General features: G+C 43.5%; 2 protein-coding genes across 2 annotated transcripts in view; both read left to right on the plus strand.

The window, feature by feature from the left end:
• The first annotated feature begins 3,059 nt into the window (after positions 1-3,059).
• Positions 3,060-11,311, plus strand: KGD4 (alpha-ketoglutarate dehydrogenase subunit 4). The gene is made up of 4 exons (XM_032765013.2): positions 3,060-3,159; positions 5,030-5,093; positions 9,412-9,614; positions 11,026-11,311. The coding sequence occupies exons 1-4, from the start codon at positions 3,121-3,123 to the stop codon at positions 11,041-11,043; spliced, it is 324 nt and encodes a 107-aa protein (XP_032620904.1). The 5' UTR covers positions 3,060-3,120; the 3' UTR covers positions 11,044-11,311.
• Positions 11,312-16,319: 5,008 nt separating this feature from the next.
• The window catches only part of CDK7 (cyclin dependent kinase 7), a 34,574-nt gene continuing 31,128 nt past the window's right edge, over positions 16,320-19,765 (plus strand). The window contains exon 1 of the mRNA XM_032765000.2: positions 16,320-16,481. Coding sequence (XP_032620891.1) covers positions 16,422-16,481 — 60 coding nt within the window. The 5' untranslated portion in view covers positions 16,320-16,421. The remainder of the gene's footprint in view (positions 16,482-19,765) is intronic.

The following is a 19,765-nucleotide window of genomic DNA, read 5'->3' on the forward strand; positions in this document are numbered from 1 at the left end:
CGACTTGATGCAGAGAGAGCCTTTGATCGAATGGAGTGGAACTTTGTTTCAAGTCCTGTCCTATATGAACATTGGTCTCAGTTCCTTAAATGGATAACTGCTCTTTACACCACCCCAAAAACAGCTGAGAGTTAATCAGATTAAGTCTCCCCTGTTTGAATTACACAGAAGGACTAGGCCTGCTGGCTCCTTTACTTTTTGCACTGGTGCTAAGGAACAGTTAATGTGTCATAAGAATAAAACTTGGATAGGAACACATCAGAAAATAGCTTTATATGCAGATGATGATGTAATATTTTTATCTAAGCCAAATATTTTCCTAAAATTAGTTTCTAAAGAAATCCAGGAAATTGGGGAAGTGTCTGGATTCAAAATACATTATACCAAATCTGAAATGCTAGCTATAAGTTGTCGAGACTCTGAAAAGTCACTCTTCCTGAACATATCTGAGTACAAATAGGTATCAGATTCTATAGATACTTGGGAATTCAAATCTCGAACAAACTATAAAAGCTCTATGATTTAAATATCAAACCATCACTTCAGCAAATTAAAAAAGATCTGTAGTGCTGGGGAAAGTCTGCAATTTCTTGGTTGGGAAGAATTGCTGCAGTCAAAATGAACATTTTGTTAAGTATCTTTCTTGTTTCAAAATCTGCCTGTAATCATCTTGGGCAAAACCCTAGCAGGAATACAGATCATGTTATAATGTATATGGAATAAGATAAGACCACAAGTAAGTGCAGACATTTTGTACTATCCTATTAAACAGGATGGACTTGCTATTCCAAATATTCTATGGTACTATGAAAACCAGACAGCGCAAAGCAGTAATGGATTGGTGGCACTCTGACACCGCCAAAGACTGGGTCTTTATTGAACAAGGAAGTTGTGCCAGTGTAAACCTCATTAGGCTACCATGGATTAATTAAAAACAAAAAAAAACTCCAGAAATTTACACACATCTTTTAGCAAAAACCCTTATGGTTTTGATATATTACATCTTGTCTCTTGTTTTTGTTTCCTTCCCAATGACACTTAAATAATCCAGATCTTAACCAAGTGACAAACTAGAGCATTTTAAAGATTCAAAGAGCCATAGAATATATATGGTTGGCCAGCTCTTCAGTAAAGAAACTTTTCTAACCTCGTTAGAGATCAAAATTAACCAGCCCACCTTTTTGTAGCACCAGTATTTTTGAGAGACATAATGCCTGACTCAACTTTCTAGCAAAAAAATATTGTATATAAAAAGATAACTTTAACAGAAGTGATGGCATTACAACTTATTTGGCATATACAGTCTGGTCAAGCCAAGCTACAGTGTTCTTATTATTTATATATCGAACTGATAATCTTTACAACTTTTCTAACAAAAGTCCACATATGACACTGAGGAAAGGACCTATATAAACAAATAACTCCAGAGGCATGGAAAAGAGGGCTAGCAACCTTAGTTTGTAGCACAATAAAATACACTTTAAGATACTGTTTCAGTGTACCTCTCACCAGTCACGTTAAAATGTAGAGAGAGATTGAATAACTGTTGGAGAAATTGTGGTAAAAGAGATTTTATGCATATATGGTGGACTTGTCCAGTCATTGGAGAGCAATAGGATGCAATCTGTAACCAACTATCACTATTTAGTGGATATATTGCCAAATGATCGTTTGGTAAACTTTCTAGGGCTTCCTGCTGGAAATGATCACACAAAAGGAAATGAAGACTTGATCTTTTGTTTGCTAGTAGCTGCTCAGATATTGATAGCATCTCACTGGGGGAAAAATAGTCCAACTATAGAGAAATGGTTCAAAAATATGGGAGATTGTGGCTATGGAAATATTAACATGCCAGTTATGTACCCAGCAAAATATGGTCACTTTAACGCTGCTAGACTAATAAGCATTCTACCAGATAGCCTCTCCCTGTGTAAGCACCTGGTAATATCCTTCTTAGCCTTCTAATAATACTTCTGACAAGGAAGCCAAGCTTGTTGGTGTCACTAAGCATAACCCTAGGTAACTTAGAAAAGTGAAAGGCAATACGAATATAAAGTCTCCCTGTTGTAGGCCTCTAGTGAGCAAGAGTCCTTCCATGTTTAAACTCTAATCGACCTCAGAGGCTGGCAGATGGGAAAGGCCAGGTGCACCAGCCGTTATCAGTTGTAATGCAGCTCAAACTGGTACACAGCAAAATTAATGAGGCCTGCATACCTCTGGCAAAAAGGGAGTAAAATAATACCTCTCAAAAGACAGGACAAGATAATAATTCAAAGGAGTGGGCCTAACGAAATAAACTTGTAGTTGCCAGCTTTGTTTGACTGTTTTGTGTAGCTGCTTAATGTAACATGTAACTGCTACAAGGGGGGAAAGGGGGAGGGAGGAAAAGGGGGACGAACTTAGCTAAAGTATAAAAAAAGGTAACGTGCTTGTATTAAATCGTGCTGGATTTGAGGCGTGCCAAGTCTCCCAACATCACTTTGGGATCCCAAATAAACTTTGCTTGCTTCTCCACGTCGGTGTGTTTATTGGCGCTAAGCACTCCGGGCACGGACTACCACTGTTACTTGCCTTGGGCACATTCGGTGTCTGCAACAAGCTTGCTGGGATAGAAAGTTCACTACTCACTGGAAAAGTGTATTTAAACACCTAGGTCGGGTCTAATGGGGAATGTACGGCCACAGGTGCTGGAAGTGGGGGGGTGCTGCAGCACCCCCTGGTTTGAAGTGGTTTCTGTCATACGTAGGTTTTACAGTTTGGTTTAATGGCTCTCAGCAACCCCACCCTAGAAATTGTTCTAGCACCTCTGTGTACAGCATAAGATTGTACTCAGCATAGCTTTTTGCCAACACAAGGAACCCAGCCATAAATATTGTGTATGTGGCCGCCACAAGTGTAGAAACAAGCCAGCACAATGCTGCCCTTCCAGAGCAACCGATGCCCATGAGGCAGCAGAGCCCCGCCCCCCCAGGCGGCTCTGGCCTGGCCCCCGCAGGGAGCTTGACTCCAGCCCCGCTCTCCAGGCAGTTCTAGCTCTGCCCCGCCCCCCGAATGGCCCCGCCTTTCGCGCCGGCGCCCTGCTCGGGGGCTGGAGGATGCAGTAACTGGCAGCGGGTCACCATGGGCAGCAAGATGGCGGCCGCCAGCAGGGTCGTTCAGGTAACTAGGGTTGTTTCCCCGCGAAGGGGGCGGGCCCAGCACTCTGCGTTCGGCCGCCGGGCGGGAGTCTGGTGCCATCTGCCCACCTCCGCCGGCGGCTGGAGACGCCGGAGCAGCCGCAGAGCGAGAGCGGCCGGGACTGATGTCCTTGGCCTGGAGGAGCCGCTGGGGAGCCGGGGCGCTGGTGGGGGCTCTGGGCAGTGGTGGGCCGAGGTGCTTCTGGGCCTGAGTCCGGAGAAGGGGCGAGCGGGTCTGAACTGCGGGATTGCGGGGACACTGCGGGGGGGGGGGGGCATGAGTGAGGCCGGGCGCGCGTTGGGGATCAGTGACAGCAGTGGGGGCCTCACCTGCCCGGGGGCGGGGACTCTTCCGCCATGGCGGGAGGGACGGACCCGGACTGCCGCTGCCCACGGGCTCACCTGCTTCCATGGGCGATACTTGGCAGTGGCTACAGCCAGGCTCCCTTCAGAGCTGCTGCTGCCGCCCCCCCGTGCGGGCCTTGTCGTGTCCCCACAACCTCGCTCTGCGTTGAGGTGCAAGGCCCGAGGCTCTGCTCGCACGACCTGTCGTTTCGACCTCGGTGCCTGGAAGCGCGCGGTGCTCGCACTACAGCAGTCCGGCCCTGGGGGGCCTCGCACGGGTGCTGTACGTGGAGATGCCGGCGGCGCTTGATCACCCTGGGAGAGCTTCCTCGAGAGACTCAGAGGAGTCGGTGGAGAGAGGGCGCGGAACCGAGGGAGGGAATAAATCCTCGCTGCTCTTTCTTCAAGAGCCTCTATTCCAATTCTTTCTATAACCATTCTGGCTATTTTGCAATAGCTTACTCTTAACTGTCTTCAGCTTCCCCTTAAAGGGACACCAGCTTGCAAATCACACTTCAGTCAGAAATAAGCACCTGCTATTAGTACAAATAACCATTAAGATACCTTAAAGGGATTTGAGAAAAAAAAATCTTCTTTTCTGTTTTTTCCAGTTTTGTTTCCTTTGTGCTTGTGATAGCACTTTGTGTGTAGCGAAATTTGCTTTTCTGCTTCATGGACCAACCAAATAGGGGCTCTCCAATATCTTGATGTCCTCACATCCTTTTCTTCCCTACCTCCATTGACTAGTCACCTGGTCTGTTGGATCCAGGGCTCAATTGCCTGCTTCTCTTGTGGTATTATTCCTACTGCTATAGGGATGCCGGCAAATTGCCTATCTTGCAGTAGCCCTGATGAAAAGGAGATTATGCACACTCAAAATATCACCTTCCCATAAGTGCTTATTTGCAACTCATAAACTGCTGTTCTTAGAAATGAGGGGAAAGCCTTTTTTATTTTAAAGAAATAAACTTTTTTGAAAAAAATCAATGCAAATAATCAGGGATTTGGAGCAATCAAATTTTTAAATTGCTCCACTCCAGCTCGAGGCAAAAACCTACTGCTCCGCACTCCAGCTCCAGGCTCCTCTCCAAAACCCTGCAAAAAATATCTTAATGCAGATGGGGGTTGAACTCCACACCTACTAATATATAGCTGTTTACTTCTGAGACTACAAAAATCCAATTAATACTGCAGTTATAGTTACTCCTCTATAAGCCATAGTTGAGTGAAAACTAATAAAGCATTGCATTTGCTTTACGGTCTAATACAGCTTTGAATCTGAAATGTCACTTGGACAGTCTTAACCTTAATTAAAAATAAAATTTAAATTATTGTAAATCTCCCAAATCTGGTGTTAATGAAAGCGCAAAGCAACAGGGTAAAAATAATTGCTTAGTGTGTAGCATTCTTGCCATGAAAATCTCATGAACTTTTATATTTTATTTACCCAAACTCTCCTCCCTTCCCCGCACCCTTCCCTTCCTCCTTCCACTGCTGTCTTGTTTTAGGTAGTCAAGCCACATACACCCTTAATCAAGTTCCCGGATAGAAAAAATAGTCCCAAACCTAAATGTAAGTATTTTATTTGTAAATAAAACTTATACCATATTATATTTATTTGCCTTAGTATTTACTTAAGGACCCATGACACATTGTTTCTTTTGGGCTTATATGGCTCAATTTTGGCTCAATTGTTTCTGAGCATTGACCTAGTTTGGTGGCAGCTGCCTGATTTTATGCTTTAGAAAACAGACCATACTTAATGCATAAAACTGAGATTACCTTATTTCCTCTGTTGCCCAGGCAGAGTTTTGAGGATCTCCATTTTTATCCTCCTACTTTAATCTTATACTATGAGCTCATTTTGCAAACACTAATCTCCATTTAAGAGAGGCTGTGCTAAACTCATTTTTAAGCAGCATGAGTTTTCAATGAAGTTTGCAGCAAAAAGACAGTCATTTTTCTTTGCTTTTTCTGCAATATTTAAAATCCTGATGGTACCTGAGAGGGCAGTTTACTCCCACTATGCATAAGGGAAAAAAGTTGTTATATTTAAAAAAACAGTACTCAATCTGACTTTACTGTATATCTGTATATTACTACATTGATGCTTATAGGGTACCAATCACCATCATATGTAGACATCAGAGTTGTCATATTGCTCCATTAAAATGGGATTGTGTATTGTTATGACTAACATTCCTCTTGACTCAATAATGGTTTTTATGAAATTCTGGCCTAATACTACTTTTTGTCTGGAGGCTCTGATAATTCCCTGGTTCATTCCTCTTTTAATTCGGTACCTATGACACCTTCTGAAATATTGGAGTCAAACCTGTTCAGCGCACCTAAAATTAGAGGATCCCTTCCTGTTTATGTCCCCAGAGCTCACCACTTATTTTAAGGTTTTTCACTGGTGGTGGTAGAGGTAGATATAATAAACGTTACTATAGAATTTTGAAAAATGAGAACTTTAATCCTTGGAATCTAATGACTTCAACCCTGGTGTTGGAAGCACTCCATAAAAATATTTTTCTTTTTGGCTTGATTGATGGTTTTAACCTGAGTTTGAATTCCCATTGAATATTTTTGTTAAAAAATGACGTGTATTGACAGAATTCTATGCAGTGTTTGCCCACACCATCTAATTTGTATCTAGTTCCAACACCCTCTACTCTATTCAATCATTGAAAAAGATTTTCAATAAACAACTAATTTCTTATCTCTTATTCTTCTAAATCTGATGTGCAAGTTCTCATTAGAGCTGGCTGAAACTCCAAATTTTTGAGTCATGAGAAATTTCAGCTTTTCAGAAGTTGGGTTTGTTCTCATCATAACCAAACCAAATTTGTTGAAATATTTCAACAAATCTAAAATTTCAGTTTGGAGACAGTGAAACATGGTGTTTGTGGAATGAAATATTGGAAACGAATCAGAATGCTATTCACTGAATGTCAGTTTCATTGAGCTCCTGCTGGGATTCCCAGGGTCTGCGGTCCAGCATGACTCTTCAGTTTCCCTGGAAAATTTTGGACTGGGGTGGGTGTGTGTAAGTAGATCGATATAGACCTTCCTATCTTGATCCATGCTTTTGTCACCTCCAGACTATTCTGTACATTTTCAATCCATTCATCCTGTAGTGATTTAGAATATGATAGCCTGTATTTTACCATGACGTGATGCTTTTGTGATCGGCTGTATAGTTGACTGGTTGGCCTTAAGGGATCTGTTCCTGGTTCCCTCCCAGTCTCTGGGAAGCCTTACCTATACTGAGGGTATCAAGTATATTTCTTCACTGTCAACTCTAAAGATGTCTCTCTGCTGCTGCTGTCACCCACAGTGCTACGTCCCGCATCTCTTCCTCAATATCCTTGAATCAATTGAAATGCCACATGGCTAAAATTGAAAAACTCATCTTCCTGTGCTTCTTTCTCTGACCTTATCAGCAACTTCATCATCCATCTGGTCCCCTGGGTTAGCAAGCATAGTTTCACATTTGACTCATTTAGGATTGCTAAATCCTGTTACTGCTTATTCTGCAACTGTCTTATCACTGCTGCTTCAATTTTGGTCTTAGGTCTGATCATTTCTCACCTGGGCTACTGCAGCCTCCGCATCTCTAGCTTCCTTGACTTTTGCATTACATTCGCTCTAGTCCACAAATTGAGGCTGGGGGTCTAATAGGATGGGAAATGTTGCTCCCATGGGACTTGGGACTTGAATTAAGAATCTTTACTTCCACAGGATATTGTAATTGTGTAGTCTGCTGTGTTGTCAAGTCTAAATCATTTGTTTGGGTGGGGGGGTTGGTTTGTCTTTGTGTGTTTGTCCAGAGGGATGAATGCTATATAAACACATTGCCACTAGAAAAAATCATTATTGGCTGTTTTGACCATCTAGCCCTCATCACCAAGTTCTTGCATTGCCATGCAATGCTGACTTATATCATGTTCAAAATCTTCCATCCTTGCAGCTTCAAGGCCCTTCTGACACCTAGTTTCCTACTCCCCAGCTCATAACCCAAGTGCTTATTTATACTTGAGGCTGTTTCTGTACTTTTCTACAAGTTATTCCATGCCTTCTTTCAGTCTCCTATGCTGGAATGTCTTTCCTGACCCTGTGCATCTCAAATCCCTCAAAACTCACCCATTTTGGTCAGCATTCAGCAACTGACCTCCACTCCCTGTGAACTTCATTTTGGATGTAACCTTGTAGCGAGGGGGGTCCCCTCCCCCATGCTCCTGAGACAGGGGATAGGCTAGGACCCCTGCAGTCCCGGGCAGAGGCCTGGCCGCCTATCCCCGCCCCCAGGAAGTCAAGGGGCGGGACTGGAAGTTCAAGGCCCCCTCTGCCTGTTCCCGCCCCCAGGAAGTCAGGGGGCGGGACAGGAAGTATAAAAACCCGTCCCAGCCTCAGTTAGAAGGAGGCCGCCGAGAGGCAGACGTGGTGCCCGAGCTCCCGCTGGCCCGGCTTACACGCTCGGTATCCGGAGGGGTCCTGGCCTGACCTCCCCCCCCTGGGCCAGCACCCAGAGCAGCGGGCCGTGCCTTCGGACACTCGCCCTGCGGAGGATGGACCGGACCGCCCGGACCCCGTACCCGAGGAGTGCCGGACCCGCCCGGACCCCGTACCCGAGGAGTGGACCGGACCGCCTGGACCCCGGTACCCCGAGACTGGACTGGACCCCCCGCTGCTGACCGGCTGAGGAACCTATGATCTGGGAACCCCTGGACGACGCCGGCAAAGGGCAGGTACCCAGGAGGGGAGGTTGGAGCAGCCCGGGGCGGCTGACTACAGTCAGGCCGCAGAAGGCCCCGAGCCGATGGTCATTGGCATGGCCAGGATCCCACTGACCATCCGGTCAGTGGTGTTCGGTGGGAACCCTGCCGCTCACCCGGTCAGTGTGTTTCGGGCAGGATCCCCACTGACCGCCTAGGGCGACAGCCGCTACTAGGGCCCCGGCTGGAACGCAGTGGAGTGGAGGGCCTGCGTCCCCTGCCACCCTAAGGGTGGCAGACTCCCCTTTCCTTTACTTAACTTGATCGCCTCCAGTTGTCCCTTGCTCGGCCCTGCCCCGAAGGGCCGGAGCCCCTACGCTGCTTGTAGCTCGGCCCTGCCCCGAAGGGCCGGAGCCCCTACGCTGCTTGTAGCTCGGCCCTGCCCCGAAGGGCCGGAGCCCCGAAAACTGTTCGTTCGCCGCCTGGCCCTACCCAAGGGCTCGGACTACTGACTTCATTCGCTCAGCCCCTGTGACCAGGAGCTGAGCTCCAGCCAAGGCCGTTACAAACCTACAAACTATATTATATGAATTAATTAAAAATACAAACAAAGCATTAAAAATGGGTATAATACAAACCACATTTTGTAATATTTCACAGTTACAACCTTCATCCTCCATAGACCTGTCCCTTTGTCTGTGGACAACTTGTATTGTAAACTACTTGAGTAGAAATATAATGACCAAACCTTTGAGAATCCCACATGCTTATGACATTCTATAAGTACAAATACACTGTGAGGCACTGTATGTTCTTAATCTGCAGTTACGGTTTCCCAGTGTAACTATTTATTTGTAAAACTGTGTACTGGTTTAGCTACTATTGCAACATCAGTATCTATCCCTTTCAATCTGTGCTTCCTCCTACTCTCAAAATTTGACTGCATCAGTGTTCTCATTGGTATATTAGTCCTTAAAATTGAAAATAAAAGTATATGGTGAGAAGGAAGGGGTTTAAATTCATGCAAGAAGCTTTATAGTGAAAAATTCTACTGCACGACCAGTACCTTCTAACTTTTACTGACTGCACTAATGAATAACTATTCTCAAGCCCGTTAAGGAATTAAAATATTCTCTTTACTTCTATACATGGCTTTGAAATCTGGGTTTCAGTGCAGGAATCTCTACAAGCAAGGGTACCACCACTCCATGCTTCAGCTGCACAGATGTCTGTAGGAGACAGACCACCAGCCCTTCAAAACATTTCATCCATTAGTAGAGTACAAGGCACACCAGACACACCAGAATTAGTGAAAACATTACCTCAAAAGTACAGGAGAAAGCTGATGTCAGATGAGGAGATGGAATACATTCAAGTAAGTTTTGTTATATTTGTTACTACGTATGTCCTATGTAGTTATTCACTATGTTGAATACTTCGCAAAGCAACTTCTGGACAACATGATAAATATCCTTATCCAAGTTAACTCTTGTTAACTTTGCACTTACATCAAGCATTGCAACTTAATTTGCAGTAAATGCAAACTAAATATTCCGCAACACACAAGCTGGGTAGATAAAGTATCCCTGTTTGGCAGTTCAGGATACTGATACACACAGAGAGGCCATGACTTGCCCAAGGTAATGCAGAAAGCCAGTGACAAAATCAGGACTAGAATTTGTTTTGAAGTTCTAGACTACATTTAATCCATTAAACCATGTTATTTCAGTGTCATTACCTATTGTATGTACCATTGTCTGCATGTACTTCTATTAAAATTAGTATATTTACTTTTTGAACAAAGTGCTGATCCTTTCATTTATGAGTTTATTCATAGACTGAGGAGGCTAAACAGGTAGCTTATGCCCAAAATATAGGTTGTGTGTTTAACAATAAAAATTACAGAAACAAATTATTTATTTCACAGAAAACAAATTGAGTTTAAATGCTCCCTTATAGTGCTTGCAAACTAATATTGCAGCATTATGCAAGTACATGAGAGGCAGAAAATTTAATTGACTACAAAATGGCATTGTACCTGTAATTTGTTGAGTTTTGAGCACTTCGTCACCAGATGGTGACAAATTGGGAGATTAGAGAAGAATATCAAAAATATTAAAGAGCTGGAGGGATGGGTTTGAGGCAAGACTAAATGAACTAAATCTGTATAACCTGATTTGGTGGTGAGTAAGTCCACAAGTGTTCGAAGGATATAAACATTGATGATAGAGAGGAATTTTTATATAGGGTGGAAAGAGGGCTATAACTAGGAGTAATGGAATTAAAGAAGGTGTGAAACTTCCTGACATTGAGCCTAAAAGTTTCCCAGCAATGAGGGGTATTAAGCTGTAAAAGTCTAGCAGGAAAACAGTGGAAACGTCTTCTGGACACCTTAGATTATTAAAACAGAGAATGTTTAAACAGGAAGCTTGCTTTTTACTCTCTTTTTTGCACTTTTGAGCTTGGACAAAGAAAATAACTAGTCAGTTTCTTTTGCAGGCTTTTATTCACCAGTGTAATGCTGCAGTGTTCATTTTTACACTGATCTATATAAGAAGTTACATAAACATTTTTCAGATTTTTGTGAGGTTTTTTTACAACATCTAAGAGAAGTAGAAATTTTGTGTCTATAGAAGTAATAAATAAAAAGTAGAATTCTTAAATGTGCAAATAACCCAATATTGAAAACAGTACTTTCCTACTCAGTAATAACAAAGTGCAAACCAGCATGTCAGCTTCCATATCTTTTAGTAGAAGACATGTAATTGTCTATTTTTCTTTTACAGCGTGGAGGTCCAGAATAATTACAGAAGATGCTTGTTCACCACTGCTGAATGAATTACTGTATTCACATTGAAGGCCTTCTTCACTCTGAATGTTATAAATAGTTTAATAGCTTTAATAAAGACCCTGTATAAAGGGGTGAGAAAGTTGACACTTAGACCACTTCTCTTCTAATCTATGTTTCTGGGCCAGCTTTTCTGTTAAAAGCTGATTAAGATAATTGTCTGAATCCATTACAGAAACGTACACTATTCAAATGTAACTTAAGCAATAAAATTGTTAAGAATATCTTCTTTTGTAGCCGTTGTTGATCCACAAACAAAGGTCCAGATCTAGTGCAAAATCTCTCAGGCCCATAAGATGAGCATTGTAAAGTTCTTATAATAAAAAGTAGCAATCTTAATGTTCTTACTTTTCAACTTCAGACAGATACATAAAAATAAGCTTTGATTCTGGCGTCCTGCTGCATGGTGGCTGCTTGCCCTGACAGTTTAAATGCTTCCTAGGGTGAGAACAGCATTAAGATAGAGATGATCAGCTTATTCTTGGACTAATTTTAGTAATTAAAATTGTGTTTGGAACAGCTCTTAAACTCACTTGCCTACAGTTTTAGACAAAACTACCTTTCAGAACTGATTCTTGTTTTCTTGAGCTTTAGAAGTCAGGTATATCATGGGGCTGATGGGTTTGGTTTCAAGAAGAAAACTACAGTAGCCTTTACTTCTCTTGTTTGCTCGACAAATGAACCTTAATCTGGGTAAAAGGGAGACTAAAAAAATTAACTTGAGTGCTACATCTGTTAAGTACGCCTTGTGCCTTGAACAATTTTAATAGGTTAAACTACACCACTAGCCCAGTAAGGTGGAGAACTTCCCTTCAGTCCCTTGATGCCTACTAAGGCAGAGATCAGGCTTTTATTTTATAGCTTTTAACCTATTAAAAATGGACTTTAGGCCTTTCTTAGACGATACAGAAGCGGCATGAGGGGCAGAGTTGCAAAGTTGGGGAAAGGGCTTGCCTCCTATCTTTTCAAGAATGTATCCAAGTATAGTTTTCAGGTTCAGTTGTCAACTAGAGCAGTGAGTGGTCTATCAGATTAACTGGCTCTGTATGTTTCACAGTAATTTTAAACACTAAAGCCTTGAAATGTTGCTGACATATGGCATATTATTTTAAAATGGGTCTTATCTACAGATAGGGGTGGGCAATTCTATATCAGTTCTCTTTGGGTAGCAAAAAAACCCCCAACAACTCACTACCAGTCTATCTTAGTACTTAAACTGTCACTGACAACATTGTTCAGGAAATAAAATATTCAGTTACAACCAGGTTTCAGTGCATCTTCAAGTCCTCCGAGAGAACTCTCTCTCCCACCTATCTCATAGAATTTTAAATATATTGGTGAATTGTGTACACTGTACAACAATACTTTTTTGTCACAGTGATATGGTAATATTGCTGTGACAGAAAATACTAATAAATGTACTGAAGAGGGGAGCTGAGGCACAAAGTGGTTGAATGAACAAGGAATATAGATGCCATATCTCCTGATTCTGAGTCATGAGCTCGGAAAAGACCAATATTTTCTCAAAATACAAAATGGTGGTGCCAGAACATACTGCGGAATATAGTAGACAAAGATGAGAGAAGTTTATTCATATTATTACTATGCATTACTTACACATGGACAAAGAAGAGAGAGTTAATTCAACTCTTAGGTTTGTCTATCTGGGAGAATTAATTTGAATAGCTTCCCCACATCAACACGTACTCCAGAATAAGTATGTCCACACAGTGAGCTATTCTGGATTATCTTTTGTGCTTTAAATTCACACTTTAAATAACTAAGGCCTTGTCTAGTCTTGAAAGTTATTTCAGATTAATGTGTCAATATGAACAGTTCTAAGTGTGAGTTGGCTGCTACTTCCAGTATAATTGAGCGATGGCAGCAAAAGAATAATTTTAAATAAATGGAATATGTTGCATAGAAAGGATAACACCGTGTTAAAATGCAGAGGTAATGAAAAAAAGCATTGCCTTACAAAAGCTCATTTTGAATATTGTGGGTTTAATAAACTGTTTTGTTAAATCAGTTGCACATTCCACTACTCCTGGCACTGGTAGGAAGTCATATCCAGAATGTGAAGCATGGATGTAAATAGGTCTGAGTCTAAGGTGTATACTATATAATCTGTCCAAATTTTCCTGAAAATGATTCCGCTTGAGAGCTGGAATATTAACCATGAAGTTCTGTTCTACAAACCAGTTTGAGGGCCCAAAAGTGCACAATGAAGTGACTGGATTTAAAAAAACCGAGACTCTTCTACCTTCCAAATCACTATCTTCCTCCAAAGTTCTGAAAATAAAGCCAAAAAAAAAATCACTTTGAATATTCAAAGTCAATTTTATCCTTTTACTGTACTTCCACTGCTGTTGGATAATCCTATAGCAGGACCTTGGATTTCAGAAAAGTAGACTTTGATTCTCTCAGGGAATTGATGGGCAGGATTCCCTGGGAGACTAATGAGGAAAAGAATCCAGGAGAACTGGCTTTATTTTAAAGAAGCCTTATTGAGGCTGCAGGAACAAAGCATCCCAGTGTGCAGAAAGAATAGCAGATATGGCAGGCTTGGCTTGGCTTAACAGAGAAATCTTCAGTGAGCTTAAACACAAAAAGGTAGCTTACAAGAAGTGGAAACTTGGACAGATGACTAGGGAGGAGTATAAAAATATTACTTGAGCATGCAGAGGTGTAAGCAGGAAGGCCAAAGCACAACTGAAGTTGCAGCTAGCCAGGGATATGAAGGGTACCTGTTGGGTTTCTACAGGTATGTTAGCAACAAGAAGGTGGTCAAGGAAAGCGTGGGACCCTTACTGAATGGGGGAAGCAATCTAATGACAGCTGATATGGGAAAAGCTGAAGTACTCAATGCTTTTTTTGCCTCTGTCTTCACAGGCAAGGTCAGCTCCCAGACTGCTGGATTGGGCAGCACAGTATGGGGAGGAGGTGAGCAGTCCTCAGTGGAGAAAGAACAGGTTAAGGACTATTTGGAAAAGCTGGACATGCACAAGTCCATAGGGCTGGATGCAATCCATCCGAGGGTACTGAGGGAGTTGGCTGATGTGATTGCAGAGCCATTGGCCATTATCTTTGAAAACTCATGGTGATCAGGGGAGGTCCCAGGCAACTGGAAAAAGGTAAATATAGTGATCATCTTTAAAAAGGAAGAAGGAGAATTTGGGGAACTACAGATTGGTCAGCCTCACTTCAGTCCCCAGAAAAATCAAGGAGCAGGTCCTCCAGGAATCCATTTTGAAGGACTTGGAGGAGAAAGGTGATCAGGAACAGTCAACATGGATTCACCAAGGTCAAGTCATGCCTGACCCACCTGAATGCCTTCTATGATGAGATAATTGCCTCTGTGGATATGGGGAAAGTGGTAGATGTGATATACCTTGACTTTAGCAAACCATTTTATGTGGTCTCCCACAGTAATCTTGTTAAAGAAATTTAGCTTGAATGGACAATAAGGTGGATAGAAAGCTGGCTAGATCATCAGGCTCAACGGGTAGTGATCAACGGCTCAGTGTCTACTTGGCAGTTGGTATCAAGCAGAGTGCTGCAGGGGTCGGTCCTGGGGCCGGTTTTGTTTAACATCTTCATTAATGATCTGGATGATGGGATGGATTGTACTTTCAGCAAGTTTGCGAATGACACTAAGCTGGGGGGAGAGGCAGATATACTGTAGAGTAGTGATAGGGTCCAGAGTAACCTAGACAAACTGGAGGATTGGGCCAAAAGAAATCTGATGCGGTTCAACAAGGACAAGTGGAGAGTCCTACACTGAGGACAGAAAAATCCCATGTATTGCTACAGGATGAAGACCGACTGGCTAAGCAGCAGTTCAGCAGAAAAGGACCTGGGGATTACAGTGGACGAGAAGCTAGATATGAATAAACAGTTGCCAAGAAGGCTAATGGCATATTGGGCTACATTAGTAGGAGCATTGCCAGCAGATCGAAGGAAGTGATTATTACTGTTTAGTCAGCACTGGTGAGGCCACATCTGGAGTATTGTGTCCAGTTCTCCCGCCCCCCCAAAAGAATTTGAACAAATTGAAGGGAGTTCAGCAGAGCGCAAGGAAAATGATTAGGGGGCTGGGGCACATGATTTATGAGGAGAAGCTGAGGGAACGGGGCTTATTTAGTGTGCAGAAGAGAAGAGTGAGGAGGTGATTAGATAGCAGCCTTCAACTACCTGAAGGGGGGTTCCAAAGAGGATGGAGCTAGGCTGTTCTCAATGGTGGTAGATGACAGAACAAGGAGCAATGGTCTCAAGTTGCAGTGGGAGAGGTCTAAGTTGGATATTAGAAAAACGATTTCACTAAGAGGGTGGTGAAGCACTGGAATGGGTTAATCAGGGAGGTGGTGGAATCTCCTCCCTTAGAGGTTTTTTTGGCCTAGTTTAACAAAGCTCTGGCTGGGATGATTTAGTTGGGGTTGGTCCTGCTTTGAGCAGGAGGTCAGACTAGATGACCTCCTGAGGTCCCTTCCAACCCTCATCTTCTGTGTGCTTCAGGAATGCTTTTATCTCCATCTAGCCTTGAAGAAGAGATTGGGACTGAGTAAGATGCAGACCTTGCTACTGTGATCCTGGCCTGTCACCTCCAGCCCATATCACTGCAATGCACTTTTCAAAGGGCTCACACCTTTCTAGGAATTAAAGGCGGTGCATTTTGCAGCAGCCTGCTGTAGCTTTGTTTCAGCCGCAACCTGTTAGTGCTTCTGGGTGAGCTGCAGTCAGTGTTGGTGGATGTCGGGGAAGAGTTTAAGGTGCCTGTCTCTCATTCAGGCTGGAGCTCCCATCTGCCCAAAGGCTGGTGTCCCTGCCTCTCACTCAGGGGAGTGGGCCCAGCGCCTTACTGCCTGGTCGGTGCGGTCGGACGGGATCCGGCCTAGCCTGCTAGGCTGCGCTTCAGGCAAACTCCCCTGCTGGGGCAGCTCTAGGGGTGGTAGCGTGGAGCCCGCAGCTGCCTCACCCCACCGGGCTCAGCGAGATGCTGCGCTCCTCTGTAGCAGCCCGGACTCGGCCCTCGCTCCCCCAGGAACCCTGAGCCGGCGCCACGCAGCGCCTCCCGTCCTGCCCCTCCTGCGGCAGGCGTCTGCCGGGGCGGGCTCGGAAGGGGCTGGCGCCCAAGGGCGACAAATGTGCATCGCTTAGTGACTGTTGGTAGAGCGGGACGATGCCGTCGTAAGGACGCCGCCGCCAGTAAAGCGCATGCGCAGGTAGCTCGAGGAAGGGGCGGGGCCCTGTGTGCGGGGCCGGAAGCAGGGGGTGGCTCAGGCAGTGACGGTTTTAAATCCCCCTGGCCCGGCTGGCTCTTTTCCCCGGCCAGTGATGGACGCGCGGGCGCGAGCTAAGCGCTACGAGAAGCTCGATTTCCTCGGCGAGGGGCAGGTGAGGTCTGCGCGGTGGGGTCGGGGCCGCCCGGCCAGTGCAGTTGGGAGTAGAGGGGCCGGGCCGGGCCGGCCTGTGCGGTGGGGGGGGAGTCTCGGCTGGGGGGCAGCGGGGCCGGGCCGGTGTTGATGCCTTGTTGCTCCCAGGATATGAGAGAGACAAGGCCACCTTCTACATATTAATTATACATTTGTGTCGCTCATGTGCTGTAGAAATGTTTCAATTGGTAGGGTAGAGGTAGGGTTGCTGCTTTGTTTGTGGTGCCATTAGAATTTGAATATTCTTTTCTGTATATTCATTAATAAAAGGAAATCATCCCAAGTCTGCTTTGCTCCTGTGCACATGGAGTATGTTTGCAGAACTACAGATGTAGGGTTTCTGTTGGGGGGCTTATCCCAGTTAATGTAATTTAAGTTGGGCCCCCTATTTCACTATCATGAGTAGAAGGGGTTGTGTTGTGTTGTTGAATAGTTTTTAGTGGCTAGTTTGTTGTAGGGAGAGGAGAGTGGGGTTGTGTGTTTTTATCAGAGTGGAAGCCCTGGAAGGTTATTTCTTTAATTCTGGTAGTCCATCTGAAACATTCTGGTGTATTTATTATAAGGTCTGTAATTGTCTGTTCAATCTTCAAGTCTCTCAAAGAAAAATATCCCCTGTTCAAGCTGTTTCGGGACTTTTCTTTTTAAAAAAACTGATTCTCTCCCTGCCTCTGCCAAGGTTGACCTGTATTATAGTAGGTTTCTAAGAAGGAGTAAGATTCTTTGCAAAGCATCTTGAGTAGATGATAGTACAACTTGGATCCCAGCATACAGCAGTCAACTTATGAGTCCATTAGGAGGAGTTCTGAATTTAGAAATTCTTCCACTAAAGTTGGTAGGTCACTGATGTATGGATTGAAGAGAGTTGGTCTGGTTATATTCATGGACTCTTCCTTTATAGGTCTTGGAAATGCTCTATACTGGGTGGCTGGGACTTAGTTATGTTGATTTGGTTTAAATTCTTTCCAGTTGCACTAGATACCAGTTTCTTGAGGCACATCTTCAATTTATGCTATGGTGGAGGAGTGGAGCCCTGGGCTAGCCTATGCAACAGAGAGGTGCTGCACAAAGTGAGGATGGTCGCAGTTTAAGGTCTGTACTCTGGTTAGCTCCTGTCCCAGAATGAAATTGAGAAGGATGCTCATAAGAGATGGCCTTATGCTATGTAGTATCCACAAGATCAGGAAGGGACAATAATGACAAATAGACACAGGGGATTAGATCCCCCACAGTGTGTAATCCTATCCTAGGTTGATCATATGAGAGATGTGGGATGTTTTTCTCATGCCCTGGCAACACTTGTAATGCCAATAAAGTCACATTGACTTGAGGGGCTATCATCACTTCTGTTGGTAGCTGTAGCTGGAATATGGGGTCAGTGTGTGTGAGCCCTAAGGATGGAGAGGCATCTCTTTTGGGTAATTTGGGACAGGGTATGAGTATCATACTTGGAAGTTTTATCCTTTTCCTCTGGTCTAAAGACTTTTTTCTGATTTCTGGTGCATTCATCTAGGAATATAAACACTTGCATACCTTGTCCATCTAGTCCGGTGTCCAGTCTGACAGAGGCCAATACCAGATGCTACAAAGCAAGATACAAGAAATTCTGTGAAGGACAAATACAGAATGACCAGCCCATGGGGAAATTTCTGTCTTCATTATATAGTTGGCTTTTGCACTGAACTTTGGGAATTCTTATCCCTTTTATATCAGGAGAAATATCTTTTGATTTTTCCATTATTCATGTAAATATATTAATTGTTTTTAATCCTGTTCATTTTGGCCTGAGATCTCTTGTGAGAGCGAGTTCCACGTATTAATTACAAACTGATAAAATGAACCCTTTTAAAAACACATTTAAATGTTATCTTTCAGTTATATTGTATGTCCCCTTTTTGTATAGTGAGCATAAATTGGAGCCCCTGACTTCCCTTCTCAATCTCCTCCAGTATTGTATTAAACCTCCATCATATCTGCTCTTACTGGTCTTCTCTCACATATTTTTTTAAGTCTCTTAGTTGAGTCTCTCCTTGAATCTAATCACTTCAATTGCCAATTTCTGAACCCTTTCTCATAGATCTCTTAATATAGAGTAACCTGAACAGAACAGTATTCCAAGTAAAGGCATTCCATTGCTTTGTATAATGACATATTAAAATATTTTCAGGATATTCTGTCCCATACTTTAGACCCTATTATTTTATTTTTTGGCACTGCTGTGCACTGATCTGGCTGACATCTGTGACTTTTCTTGAGCAGTTACAATTAATTTAGAACTCAGTTTTCTGAATGCATAGTTACTCCTTCCAAAGTGACTAGCCTTACCTTCCTCAGCAGTTAATTCCATTCATCCTTGTGATCCTATTCAGCTAGCTTTAAGTCAGTTAATTAGGTTTATTAGCGCCCCACTCCTCTCTAGTCTTGATTAACCTATATAAGCTTGTCATGTATAAACTGTGTCACTTTACTGTTCACCTCTTTTTTGCAGATCACTAACAAATATATTAAACAGAACCTTGAGGCAATCCACTGACATCTGTGGCATCTTTATACAAGACACATAATGGAGAGTCATATAGGCTTCTGTCTGTGAGTGGGCAATTCCAGTCACTATCTATTTATTGTAGATGGTATCTACCAGAACGCTGGTTCCTGCTTTTACTCCATTATTGGGAGAAGGGCTTCTGCAGAGGAAAGAGCTATGCCATATTTGCCCCAAGTATGGCAGGATCCATTGTGATAACTGACTGGATTTTCTGGAGCTGAAAATCCACCCAAAATACCCTTTTCCTTCCCTTCCACCCCCCACCCCCCCAAAAAATCTTCAAGCTTCACATAAGAGACTATTAGGCACTATGTCCTGGGTGTGGTGACTGTCATGGCAAAGGCACTGAGGGCAACATAGTTTGAGGTTATCATAGCTTTCTACTCAGATTTGAACCTTAGCGTTCATAACTGAGACGCTAGCATGAACCCTCTAAGCTCAATTACCAGCTTAGATCTGATCTCGCTGCCACCAACCAGGAATCCCAGTTCCTGGTACTCTTGGGTCCCCCAAAACTTTCCCTGGGGAACCCCCAAGACTCAGATGCCTGAGTCTCCTAACAAAGGGAAATAAACTATTCCTTCCTACCTCTCTCCCACCCAGAATTTCCTCTCTGGGCTAACCTGAGAGTTACTGATGCAACCTCTTTACATCACAATACCAAGAAGCATGTCTCCTCTCTTCCACAAAGAGACAAACCCAAA

Source organism: Chelonoidis abingdonii, chromosome 6 (genome assembly GCF_003597395.2).
Source record: "Chelonoidis abingdonii isolate Lonesome George chromosome 6, CheloAbing_2.0, whole genome shotgun sequence".
NCBI classification, from domain to species: domain Eukaryota; kingdom Metazoa; phylum Chordata; order Testudines; family Testudinidae; genus Chelonoidis; species Chelonoidis abingdonii.

What these genes read in the sequence shown, in the direction of transcription:
- KGD4 (XM_032765013.2), top strand. Translation starts at nt 3,121, where the DNA reads ATGGGCAGCAAGATGGCGGCCGCCAGCAGGGTCGTTCAG. An exon ending in CCGCCAGCAGGGTCGTTCAG is followed by an intron (nt 3,160 to 5,029) that starts GTAACTAGGGTT and finishes GTCTTGTTTTAG; the next exon opens with GTAGTCAAGCCACATACACC. An exon ending in AAATAGTCCCAAACCTAAAT is followed by an intron (nt 5,094 to 9,411) that starts GTAAGTATTTTA and finishes TCTGGGTTTCAG; the next exon opens with TGCAGGAATCTCTACAAGCA.